This window comes from Erpetoichthys calabaricus, chromosome 1, assembly GCF_900747795.2.
Source record: "Erpetoichthys calabaricus chromosome 1, fErpCal1.3, whole genome shotgun sequence".
NCBI lineage: Eukaryota > Metazoa > Chordata > Cladistia > Polypteriformes > Polypteridae > Erpetoichthys > Erpetoichthys calabaricus.
Window position 1 is genome coordinate 95769447 of NC_041394.2, and position 12889 is coordinate 95782335.

Sequence of the window (12889 nt, forward strand, 5' to 3'; positions counted from 1 at the left end):
CATTCAATTCTAAAGGAAGCCTGGAGAGAGGGCTGATCTTAATTTAGTAGTAATATTATTGTAATACCTAGGGCCGACAACAGGGGGCAGCGTGACCCCATGAAACTTTAACCGTGACGTTAATTTCTACTTTAAAAGTGTTAAGGCTACAGTCAATCTACAGTAACGTCACTGGCTTAAAATGCGTTTGTTGTATGCAAGCAGAAATGACATTACAAGCTCTGACGCTCGTACAATTGCTGTTGGCACGTGCTGCACAAATTCCGTCATATCTTAGCTTTATTGCAACTTATTATAAAGTCCTAACAGTAACACCAGCAAGTATTGACTACATATTCATGATGAAGTGACAAGGAGACTAATTTACTACAGAACGACCTTAAAAGCGTCAGACTTGTCTATTACGTTAGCGCTCCGAGTTTTGTACTGGTATCCTTTGTGATCCGTTTTTCCGGTAGTCTTGTCTCTATTTGATTGGTCAACCGATGCGGCGTCGTTTTTTGTCGTTTGGGCCATCAAGTTGTCCATCGACAGGAGGCGTTTCTAGAGTGTGTTTGAGACTCACATAGTATGGCAGAGCCCTAGAATTAGTGTTATTCGTCCCTTGGAATGTAACGATCCAGCTTCGACAAGATTCTAACTAAAGTGAACGTCTAATTATTTTCTTTTACGATACGAGTATCCAAGTCCTTTTAGGATATTAGAGGGCGTGGTCATTGAGGCTTTGTCTCGCAGTTGATTGGCGCTGATTGCGAGGGGGCGTAAACTCTCGCTATGACTCCGCCTTGCAGACATTCCAAATCAGAACGCTGTTATGGGAGCTGGTCGATCAGTACAGTGAAACTTTTAAGTGATTTAGTTTGCAAGTTGTGCTGTAGGACCGGTAATCACAGTGTCAGTGCTGCAATTGCGATCTGCGACTGTTGGAAAACAGCCTGTAAAAAAAGCCTTTCGTCCAGTACAATACGAAGCAGTGGGGCACTTAATTCGGTTGCTTTGACGTCGCTGTAAATTAGAAGAAACATCAACAAAATATCTGCGATGGAAATATTAGACAGTGGAGAGCCGCTGTTGCACTGGGATCGGAGCCTGTGCGAGATGTCGGATGGGGAGGATCAGGAAAATACCCTGTATGCCACGGTAAGGCTGCTAGATTCGCGTTGCCGTTTGTGCGATGCCCAGTGGAGTATTTGGGTTGGAAATCGGGGCGCTCCCTGGGGCATCGGGTGAGAATAGCTAAACCCGGAGTGGAAGGTAACGCTTGTTGACGCGTGTTTTCCGTTTTCCCTTAAGATCTCTTCTTAAGAGCAGACATGTCACGGACCGGACGCTTTTTGCCAGTAATGCTGTACTGCTTTATGTTTATCTTTTCACTTGCGTTGGCAAAACACCTACTCATTCACCGAGGCTAGCAAGCCAGCAGCGCCAATGGCATTTAAACAGTGTGTAGTGTACACTGCCAGCCCCTCCTCCTTTCTTCTTCTTTTACATTTAACAGATTGGCATGGATGCGTGTGAGTTTTAAGTATTTGGATTACTGAGGTATTTTTTTAAGACTGCCCAATTTTAAATAATGAAGTTAAATCCATGCTTTTTTATTGAGGTTCAGAAGAATTACTAAAATATGTTTACTACGTGTATTTTGTTTATAATTAACATATTCCATATTCCAGCAGCAGAATTCGGTTTGGTTCTAATGTGTCATTTTGTATTTAATAATTTTAGATAAATTAAACATTTGCTTGTGTTGAACATACATTATTGTATTTAGGAAATGCAAAATGACAAGACAATATGTAGGTGTGATTAAAAAAAAAGTCTAATAAAAGGCCGGATTATCTTTATAAATTTAGGTTGGGTTTCCATTTGATAATGCAGTTGTGTGGAATATTGTAGTTAGTTTTGACCTCTGTATTAAGAACATAGCAGTCCCAGAGAAAGACTGGATAAGAGGGTTTAGACTGGAAAAACGTAAGGAGTTCACATGCAGGCACAAAGGTGGGCTTGTTTGCTTTAAGAACATAATAAGAAATTTGGCAAATGAAAGGAGACTATTCAGTCTATTAGACTTGTTTGTTTAATTAATAGCTAAGCTGTCCCAGCATCTCATCCAGATTAGTCTAAAAGGTAGTCAAAGTTTCTGCTTTAACTACATGTTTCAGTAGTTTGTTCCAGATTCCCACAACTTTTTGCATAAAGATGTGATTCCTGGCTTCTGTCCTAAATGCACTTCCCTGTAACTTCCAGTGGTGTCCTCAAGTATGTGGTTTACCGTTAAATTGAAAGAATTCAGCTGGATCTACGTGATCGCTGCCTTTGAGGATTTTTGAAGACCTGGATTAGATCCCCAGGCACTATCCTCTTCTTGACACTAAACAGATTTAATTCTGTGGATCACTCGGAGAACAACACATCCTTAAGTCCTGGGATGTACTTGTTTGTTTCTCTGCACAGCTTCAAGTGCTGCTATGTCTTTATTCTGGCATGGTGTCCAACTTACTGTAAACACAGTAAGCCATCTCTGTATGCAAGATATATGGAATTGGCATCCATGCATTTGTTAATTCAATGTTCAGATTCAGGGAGCCGATGCCTCTCCCAACAGCACCTGGGTTGGGTGGCCTAAGATGTACATTTCTGGGATGTGAACAAAGAAACACCTTTGGAAATTATTCGTGTTACATTCAGCATTTATTTACAGAATCTAGAGATGGATTTTTATTTTTCTTCTATTTCTGTTAAATTTAATGAACTTTTACAAGGTAGCACGTTTTCATACATGAAAGTTTTTCAAAGTGCTTTACAATAATAATGACTGAACGGAGTTACAAAAGAAACTAAAAACTATAGAACAGTTATTTATAACTAATCAATCAGCACATCCACATAGTGCCTGCAGTGGTAATTACTATGTATGCTGGGGGCATTCAGTAGTGGTTGGAGACACAGACACAAAATTGGGAATTCTGTGTTAAATAACACACAAATATTTGTTGCACTTCAGCTGGTGGTGTAGCACAGCGCTGCTGCTTTACAGACCCAATGTCCTGGGTTCAAATCCTCCATTGGGGTGTTTGCTGTATGCAGTTTGCACACGTCTTCCGCATTTTCTGATTTTTTCCCTCCTAAATCCCCAAAGATGTGCTGATTAGGTAAACTGACAGTTCCAAACTGGCCCTATGTGAGCGTCCCCTAGTGATGGACTGGCACCCACCCAGTCCATGGCTGTTTCTTGCTATTTTGCCCAGTGCTGCTGACAAAGGCCCAAGCCCACCATGACTCTGAATAGGATTAAGTAGTTCTGAGAATGTCATGTTGTTATTAAATGTATACATTTGTAATTACCAACTAAAGAATTTTTTTTAAAGAAACAGTTAATTTCTAGTATTTTATTTATAGTTATTTATAGTTTACTAGGGGGTTCACCCCCTGCTCGCTTCGCTCTCCAGCCACTTTGTATCTCTGCCACTCGTGTTGTGAAGAGGGGAGCTGAACGCACCCCAAGGAGATGCGGTCGCACCTCTGAAACCCCCTCTTAAACGATGATACAATGGGAAAAAATATATATTTTTTTTTTTTACCTCCTCTTTGCTCGATCAGCATCTCACGCAGCACTTTGAACATTTAAAAGCCTGTACAGCAGCTGTCTCGTCTCACGGGACGTGAGTTCTTGATATTTTAGTTTATAATTTAAATACGGAATAAGAATCTGAAAATCCAACAACATCACATTAAAGTTCGATAAATTCTGAAAAGAATGATACCAAACATATATATGTAGGTTTTAAAATAAGCCCGATTTAAAGCATGACAAAAAAGTCACATAAAAAATCGTTGCACAAAATCAACAAAAGGGTTTACTTACTGTACAAAAATACATCTAAGAAAACTGTTAAAGGAAAGGTATATCAAGCTGGATATACTGCAGCTGATCAATTATTATACCCATGCCATTTTAAAATATGCTGATCGCTGAGCTGTCACCTTAAGCCATCTATCTTCCCTGTATAAAACTGGGTTGACATTCTCATCCCACAATTGTGCTTGATGACTTTCTTTACTGTCATTTAACCCACTTATTTCAGCTCAAGGACTCAACCCCTGCAGCATCTGGCACAAGACAGCAGCCAGCCCCTATGAGATGCCAGTTTGAAATATTCACACTAACAGTAAAGAATTACTTAAATTAGGAAAAGAATGTACTTTATAACACAGGCAGCAGGGACTGGCTTCTGGAAAACTTCAGCCTACTCAAAAGGTGATGTGTTTCTCTTACTGACAATTCTTATGATTAAAAATATACAGCAATAAAGTGTGTGGGCACAATATACAGTATGTCATACACATGCTCAAACCTATTGAGAGGCCTGTGCGGGCCAGAGCCTACCCAATAATCCCATATCTGTAAACCATAATGACACAAAATTACACAATAAACATTGACTTGTACACATTAGGCTTTTCTGTGCTGCCTAACCAAGCTGACTTGCAGTGGTCCCATCATGCTTCAGCTTGCAAAGCATCTTTGATGAATTAAAAATAGAATAACACAAAGCAAGACATAAACTGCTAAAGTAACAACAGCTCACGTTTGGCCGGGGAACTGCTTTAGTTCTGTTCCTCCTAATAATAGGTTCCATGGTATAAGGGGATTATTTGAACACGGCTGCAAAGACTTTTGTATTCTTCTTTACTGGCCCGCAGATGCCATCATAATAGTTGTTTAGAAATGTCCGTGGTGTTTCTGCTTACTAATTTGCCATCAAATAATTTTTGTTTTGCCTCGTCCTTTGCAGGCCTACAGTATAATTAAGAGACTCCACCCTTCTGGAATGGCACTGGCAAGGCTCATCCATTTTAATACCATGTTGCTCTCAGTTTCCGTTAAACTTGGCTTTTCATTTCCTTTTAATTTTAGCTTTGGATGAGCCTTATATGGCCGAGAGGTCTAGAGGGTGTGGTAACATCCCACCACTACCCCTCACCCCTTGGTTGATACTAAACAGTTTTGCATTTTCTTAAAATATTTTAAGAGCAGATGCTCATACGGGAGATGAATGAGCTAAATGCAGTTGGAAAAATCATGTAAGCTTGTCATATTTCATTTATTTAAAAATGGGGAAAATAGATATACATGTACTTAAGTCGTATCTGTGTGTCTATGTATATATTTTAATATTACATAGTTTGGTGCCCACCTTGTGCCAGTTTGGAAAGACACTGGCTCAATCTAACCTTCAAGTGGATTAGCAGGCTAGAACAGGGATGGATGGCTTCATACGTGTATTTGTGTGTATACATATGTACAAATATATAGTTTCTTCCGAAAATAGTCAGACCCTTTCACATTTTCACATTTTGTCATGTTGCAGCCTCATGCTAATATCATTTAAATCAATTTTTACCTCATCATCAAGTAACACTCAATACCTGTGAAATTTCACACTGACACAAGTATCCGGACCCTTTCCTCAGTACTTAGCTGAAGCCCCTATTGCAGTAACTACTTCCTGGTATCTTCTTGGGTATGACAAGACACGCTTCGCACTTCTAAGATTCAGGGATTTTTGGCGATTGTTCTCTGCAGATCCTCTCAAGCTCTGTGAGGTTGGATGGGGGACTGTCAGTGGTCTCTCTAGAGATGTTCAATTTGGATACATCTCTGCCATTCAAGGGCATTCCCAGAGTTTAGCCTAAGGCCCTCCTGTGTTGTCTTTGCTTTGTGCTTAGGGTCATTGGCCTGTTGAAAAGCAAACTTTTGGCCCAGTCTGAAGTCTAGAGTAGGTTTTTATTAAAATATTTTTGTATATCACCTCATTCAGCTTTTGGTGGTGTGAGTTTTACAAGATTGGAATGGAGAGAGCCCACTGAAAAAAGAAAATGCCCTTTTAGTTAGACTGCTGATTGACCACTAGCAAGAGGTGGTTTTCCTTTAGCTCGAGACTAAGATGGCAGTACTCTGAATCCAGCAGCCCGTGATCATGTCCAGCAGCTCCATGTGAGGATGTGTATCTAAGTGGGGTCTGAACCTGCTTCCTTAATTGTAGGGTTATGGACTGCTGGATCTATTGCTGGTAGCAGTTTGGTAAAAAAAAAAAAAAAAGCAGCCTAACAAAGCTCACCAATCCTTTCTACCCTATGTACCTAATTTCTCCAAATTAACATAAATCCCAGTTTTGAAAGTTCCAAAAGGCCTGCTGTCTGCCACACTATTTTTTAACATATTCCTTTTGTCTGTGGTTCTGCATGTGAAGAACAACTTTGTCATTTTTATGTGAAATTTATCCTTCACATGTTTCTAACTGGGGCGGCACGGTGGCGCAGTGGGTAGAGCTGCTGCCTCGCAGTTGGGAGACCTGGGGACCTGGGTTCGCTTCCCGGGTCCTCCCTGCGTGGAGTTTGCATGTTCTCCCCGTGTCTGCGTGGGTTTCCTCCGGGTGCTCCGGTTTCCTCCCACAGTCCAAAGACATGCAGGTTAGGTGGATTGGCGATTCTAAATTGGCCCTAGAGTGTGCTTGGTGTGTGGGTGTGTTTGTGTGTGTCCTGCAGTGGGTTGGCACCCTGCCCGGGATTGGTTCCTGCCTTGTTCCCTGTGTTGGCTGGGATTGGCTCCAGCAGACCCCCATGACCCTGTGTTCGGATTCAGCAGGTTGGAAAATGGATGGATGGATGTTTCTAACTATGCACCTGTGTTGTTGCTGAACTCATTCAAAAGTAATGAGTTCCACTGGATCCACTGTACTAATTTTAAACACCTCAGTCATCACATTTCTTAATCTCCAATTGCTTAAACTGAAAAGGTTCAACTTCTTTAATCTTTCTTCATAACCCATACCATGCAGTCCTGGAATCAGCCTAGTTGCTCTTCTCTGGACATTTTCTAGCTGCTGCTATGCCTTTTTTGAGCCTGGAAACCAAAACTGCATGCAGTACTCCAGATGAGGCCTCAACAAGTGAATTCTGCAGCTTAAGCATAACATCCTTAGATGGGACGAAAGCCCATCACATGGTGCTCATATACTGACACCCACACTCCTCTTCCATTCATTATTCAACTGCTCAATCCAGTTTAGAGTCACAGGGCCTGGAGCCTATCCCAGTAAGTTCAGGTACAAGTCAGGAACCAAACCAGAATGGGACACAAGTCCTTCATAGGGAAGACTAATTCACTCAAACTAGGAAACCCATTCAGAGGGAACATGCAAACTCCACACACAGGGACAGGGCTGTGAACTGTAAAGCTGGCAAGACTGAACACTGTACAGCTGTTTGGTCTTCTAACGTTCAATTGAAAAACAATAATCTTAGAAACCAAAGTCAAAATGTACACACATTCTACCTGTTTTTCTCAGAGATTCTTACATATTCAAAGATGTAAGGAGCTCTTAAGAAACCCAGAAGGTGGATTTGGTACATTTGGTTTGCCACAAAAGATGAAAGCCAAAGTTGACTCCGCTAGTTCCTTTAAATCTCCTGCACTAATTGTTGTTCAAAGTGCAAAACACATGGCCATTCCAGGCCATGACAAAGGAGCTGATGAGCACATCGCTGGGTCAGGTTGAGCTGCAGACATGCAGGGCAAAGTTTGCTCGTCTCTGCTTCCTGCTGACAGTAAACACACCTGTGTACGCACACAGAGAGAGTCCGACTGGAAGTCCCATCAATCAGATTTCCGAGAAAAGCCAACAAGCATCCCTTGCATCTTCTGCCTGCCTTTGTTTAGGGCTGATGGTTGTGTGTGTCATTCTAATGGCACATCAAATGTGCTAAGGACTTTGCTTTAAGGGACTTTTCACACATACTTTGTTTAAAGTGAAAATGCAAAGGAATTCACTTAATTAAAAAAATTCAGCAACTTTCAACGTAGACTGTTACGTTTTTCCTCTGCATTTTCCTTAAACTTTCTTTTCTTTTGCAATTGCGTTTTAGGAAAGAAACGAATCTGCACAGTCTTAAACATGCAGTAATGCAAATTGCCACTACTATCTCATGTCATCAATTTAGACTCAATCATAATGTGCTCAACAAGTCTCCGGTGGGACCTGTGAAGGCCTATCTAATGACACCCTGGGACTGCTGAAACTTTCTACCCTCCACTCGGCTTTAACATCTGTTTGTATGCCATCCTTATTTAAACTACAGATTGCTTCTTTGCATTCAGCTCCTTGTCCCACTATAGCTCTTCACTTCTCGTGGACAGGAGTTTGGTTTTGTATAGGCACCACCATTTTGCAGGTTTTTTTGTATTGACGCTAACATTCTCCTTTGACTGTTATTGTTGCACTATTATTGTACGATTTCTGATTTTTATAGGCTCGTTTTGGTGAAAATATTATAAATTTGCTGATACAGATTTGAGATCCAGGAGACTGTGCTCAAATCCTAGGTTAGTCGGTGTCTCTGTGTCAGTTTGGGCTTTTCTTCAGGTACTTTGATTATCTTGCCATATCCCAGAGACATGCAGGTTAGGATTCTAAACTGTCTTGATGTGAATGAATGTGAGTGGGGCCTGCAAAGAACTGGTTTTCCATTCTGAGTTGATTCCTGCCTTGTGCCAGATGCTGTCACAACAGGCTCTGGTCCCACGATAAATGCGTTTATAGAGTGTAGTTTTGTTCAAGAAAACATGAAAGACTGCTCATGGATTATTTTTGCAACAGTTTGTTGCATATTTTAATAACTGCATTAACATTTTAGACTGAGATAGAGGTGCAGCGTTTATCACATTTGCCTTGCAGCTCCATGGACGGCAACAACAACATTTATTTATATAGCACGCTTTCATACAAATTATGTAGCTCAAAGTGCTTTAAAAGATGAAGAAAGAAAAATGTAAAATAAGATTAGGAAGTACTAAGTAACAAAGAATAAAGTAAGGTCCGATGGCCAGGAGGACAGAAAAAACAAACTCCAGAAGGCTGGAGAAAAAAAAATCAAAATCTGCAGGGGTTCTGAGGGCAAACACTTCCCAGCCTGGTACCCTGAGTAGATGGGATCTGTGTGGTCTTTCATATTCCACATGGGTTTTCCAGTGAATATTAGAATATTGTAATTGAAATCTCTAAACTGGCCTAGGTAAGTATGTACACCAAGTGATGGACGAGCGTCACTTCCAGGTTTTGTTCCTTTCTTGTGAACATCCCTTCCAAGATAGGCTACAGCTTCTTGAAGTCTTGTACTTCATTAACCTGCTTCAGAAAATGAATGAATGAATTAGCCCACTGTGAGCAATTTTATTTCCTGTGTTAATCCAGCATCTAGTGAGTGCCCAGTGTTGCCAAGGTAAACCCCAGCCCTCCATATCCCTGAGATGAAAGGAACTGTTTCAGAAAATTAATGCATGGATAAGCTGCAATGAAATTTTTGTACCGCATAATCTACCCAGGATTGGTTCTTGCCTTGCATCTAATGCTCCTGGGGTTCAAAGAGTGGATGGAGAGATAATCCTATATATACAAAGGCATATCATGTATCAATTATGTATGTATTCATCTTGAAACCATCAATTCATTTAGAAATTTGACATTAATATTTCTAACAAATGTGGCCTTTATAAAATTGATAATAGTGGGCCTGTCTGTTTTTTTTTACTGAGAATATCAATGAAGATGACAGGGCCGTGAAACTTTCGATTGTTTCGTGGGGATTGGCACAAGGACATCAATTCTCAATCCGATCCTGTGGTTTATAAAGACTCTTCAGCAGTCTCTAGTTCTCATGGACAGCTGTCTCATATTCTTAATTCTCATGTGTGACTCGAGTGAATCCCCTTTACTGCCAATGCTGTGAACATTCCAAGAATACTTTTGTCGTCTTCTGTGTGTTCACAGGGCAGTTTGTGTATATGACTTGTTACAGATGCCTGACAGCCTCAGTTTGTCGTGAGCCTAGACCAACACCTCGTGCTGTAATTTACTCAAGACAATAATACTGCCAGTGATGTTGTTTGAAGAATTGTCTCAATTTACTAAATTAATAAAGCTGAAAGGATACATATAATGAGTCAAGTTCAGTTGTAGCAGAGGTTTGCCACTAAAGATGAAAGTAACAGATTACACCATTGCCTGCACAACTGAGTTTAGTTCAAGTAAAGCAAACTTGGAATAGGCCTGAGTGCTTTTGGAGTAACCATATTATTGTTTTTTTTTTCTTTATTCATTACTTATGTTTACTTTCAGAGATACCAACGTTAAATACTAGAAGTCAAAAGTAGAAGAAAAGGTACAACCTGAACGGTTAAAACCAGTGTCTGAAACAAAGAGCTTTGCCTCAATACAAGCAGGTATAATTTAAGGAGTCCGTTCTTCTTAATCCAACTGAGGCGTTCCTTAAAAAGATGCGCTATAATGAAACAGGCTCGGTCTGCTGTAGCTGGCACTGTGCTTTCCTCATTAGACATCATTTCGTTTTCAGTGCGTCTTCATAACTTGCCGTTTCATAACTGTATTCTCATATTAAAAACCTGTATCATTCCTCCATTTTCAAAGCAGGTATGTTGTCTTTCTCACATCTGTTCCTCTCTACAGCTGAATATATGTCCCATATTAACCATACAATTGTTAAGCAGGAAACAAATACTGTATTAATTCACATCGGAAAAGCCTCGCAACCAACCAACCAAACATGACAAAGCCTTAAAGACCTCCACCTGGGAGTTTCTTTGTTTGAGTACACTGGGGGTAGGAATTACAGTCTTCAAAGTCTTGATAAATCAATTAATTTCCCAAATACTAAAAGGAAAAATAGGCTGTCCATTGTGTCGTTTGAAACGCTATGCTTTTCTCCTCACTGCCAGGAAGCATGTTTTTAAAAATATGCCTTTGCCACAAACCTTTTGGGGTAGGTCTTCACCACTGCACACACATTTCAATAAGAATTGATTTTTAATCAAATTTTTTTTGAAGAAAAGCTGATGCTTGATTTATTGATTTACTGCCTGCTGATAGGGTCAAATTTTGGAACTTCTTAAAGTTATTTACATTTTATTTTGCGCAGAATTGTTATTCTGTTATTTTTTGGTTGTGTCTTTGTGTCAGTATGCATTTTGTTTTCTTATGGGCACTGCCATTTTGCAAGTTGCTTTGTATGGGCACCGCCATGTTGTTTATGGGAAGGACTTCAGTTGCTGTTCATTTAGTGCTGACGGTCTGCAGTGCACATAACTTTGCATATGAACTTTAAAAAATACTAAGGGAAGGCACTGCGAAATAAATACAAGAATAAATGACTTAAGAGAGAAAGCTTTAGGGTTTTGATCTTTGCTTTGTTCTAGTCTCTCTGATGATTTTGGCCTTTCATCTACTTGTTTCTAATCTATGTCTGACTTTACTTATTTCTTGTCGCCTACTCTGCCTCTTATCATCCACTCAATAGTGAATGTAACAGACAATAAATTAATGATCAGTAAAACTAGTGTGGAATTTCTGCCTAATTAGGTGCAATACCAAGAATCAATGTATCTGCCAATTTTGACTCTGATATTTATTACAGTATATATGTTTCTATTATATCTTACTATTTTTTCTGCATTTCACAAAAATCTTCTAATTGATGACTTAAAAGAGCACAGACTACTTTAATAATGTATAATAATAATTTAATAATTATTATAATAATTTAATAATAATGGACAGTTTGACATCCGTGGCAGAGTGATGGGCTTTTTTTTTTAATTTGACGGGCGCTCAGCAGGCTCCTATCAATTATGGAGAATCCACTGCATCCACTAAACAGTGTCATCTCCAGACAGAGGAGCAGCTATCTATCTATCTATCTATCTATCTATCTATCTATCTATCTATCTATCTATCTATCTATCTATCTATCTATCTAATAAGGTAAACATCTGATTTTTTTTCTTTGAACAATTTTGATCTTTGACACTTAGCTTAGTTTTCAGGAATAAATTATGTAAGAGTAACACCCATCCTAACTGTTTTTATGTTATTGTTTATCTGTTTTACATGGAAACACGATGTACTGCAGCCATGAATATCAGATTAATGGATTATGCTTTCAAGACTGAATGTCTTTAATTTTCTCATATAAAAGGTCAACTGATAAAGGAGCAGCTGGTTCCGCTTTAATCAGTCTGCTTTTTTGCCCTTTAGCTTTATGGTAGACAGCTTACCTCTCCAATATTAATAATTTAACTAATTAATTAAATTTGTTGTATTATGACTTTTTTATCTTATTCCAGCCACACAAGCCATTTGCAGAATTTATATTGTATACTTCTATTTTGTTATCTCTGGTATTCACGGTATAAAGTGAGCACACAGCCAAATGATGCCCAGTAAACCTCAGGAGCAGTCTTGGATCTGTGTCTTATAATTAATTTGTTACAGTAGACGTGATATTGCTGTTCTTTTTTACTTTCTCATATACAAAGTATAGGGAAAGTATTGTAATCGTCCAAAAATTTGACCTCTGGATTTTGATGAATCTCAATGTTTTAGACCTCCCTGAGTCTGAAAATACCATTTTTAGAATTATGTCTGTGTGTCTGTCCGTGTATGTGTGTGTATGTGTATATAAACACAATAACTTGAGTACGCTTTCAGTTAGGTCAACCAAATTTTGCATACAAGTATTAGGTACAAAATGTAGATTTCAATCAACTTTTGAGCTATTTCTGCTAACTGGAGGTGGTACTTTTTTATTCATGCAGCTGCAGAATCAGATTTATTCAACTTAACTGGTGCATAATATAAAAATATACGGTAATCTTTGTCTTGTGGTTTACTCCTCAAATATCCATCCCCATATCTGAGTATACGAGAAAGTCTAGGGGAGACCACTCCAGATTTTTATTGTCTCTGTTTTTGGCCAATAATAGTACTAATAGTTTAAAAATCCAATTCCGTGAATAGTTTTTGTCAAACTGCAT

At 39.3% G+C, this 12889-nt stretch overlaps 1 protein-coding gene across 1 annotated transcript in view; it reads left to right on the forward strand.

The window, feature by feature from the left end:
- The first annotated feature begins 782 nt into the window (after window positions 1-782).
- The window catches only part of creb3l2 (cAMP responsive element binding protein 3-like 2), a 78443-nt gene continuing 66336 nt past the window's right edge, over window positions 783-12889 (forward strand). Inside the window, exon 1 of the mRNA XM_028803659.2 lies at window positions 783-1140. Coding sequence (XP_028659492.1) covers window positions 1042-1140 — 99 coding nt within the window. The 5' untranslated portion in view covers window positions 783-1041. The remainder of the gene's footprint in view (window positions 1141-12889) is intronic.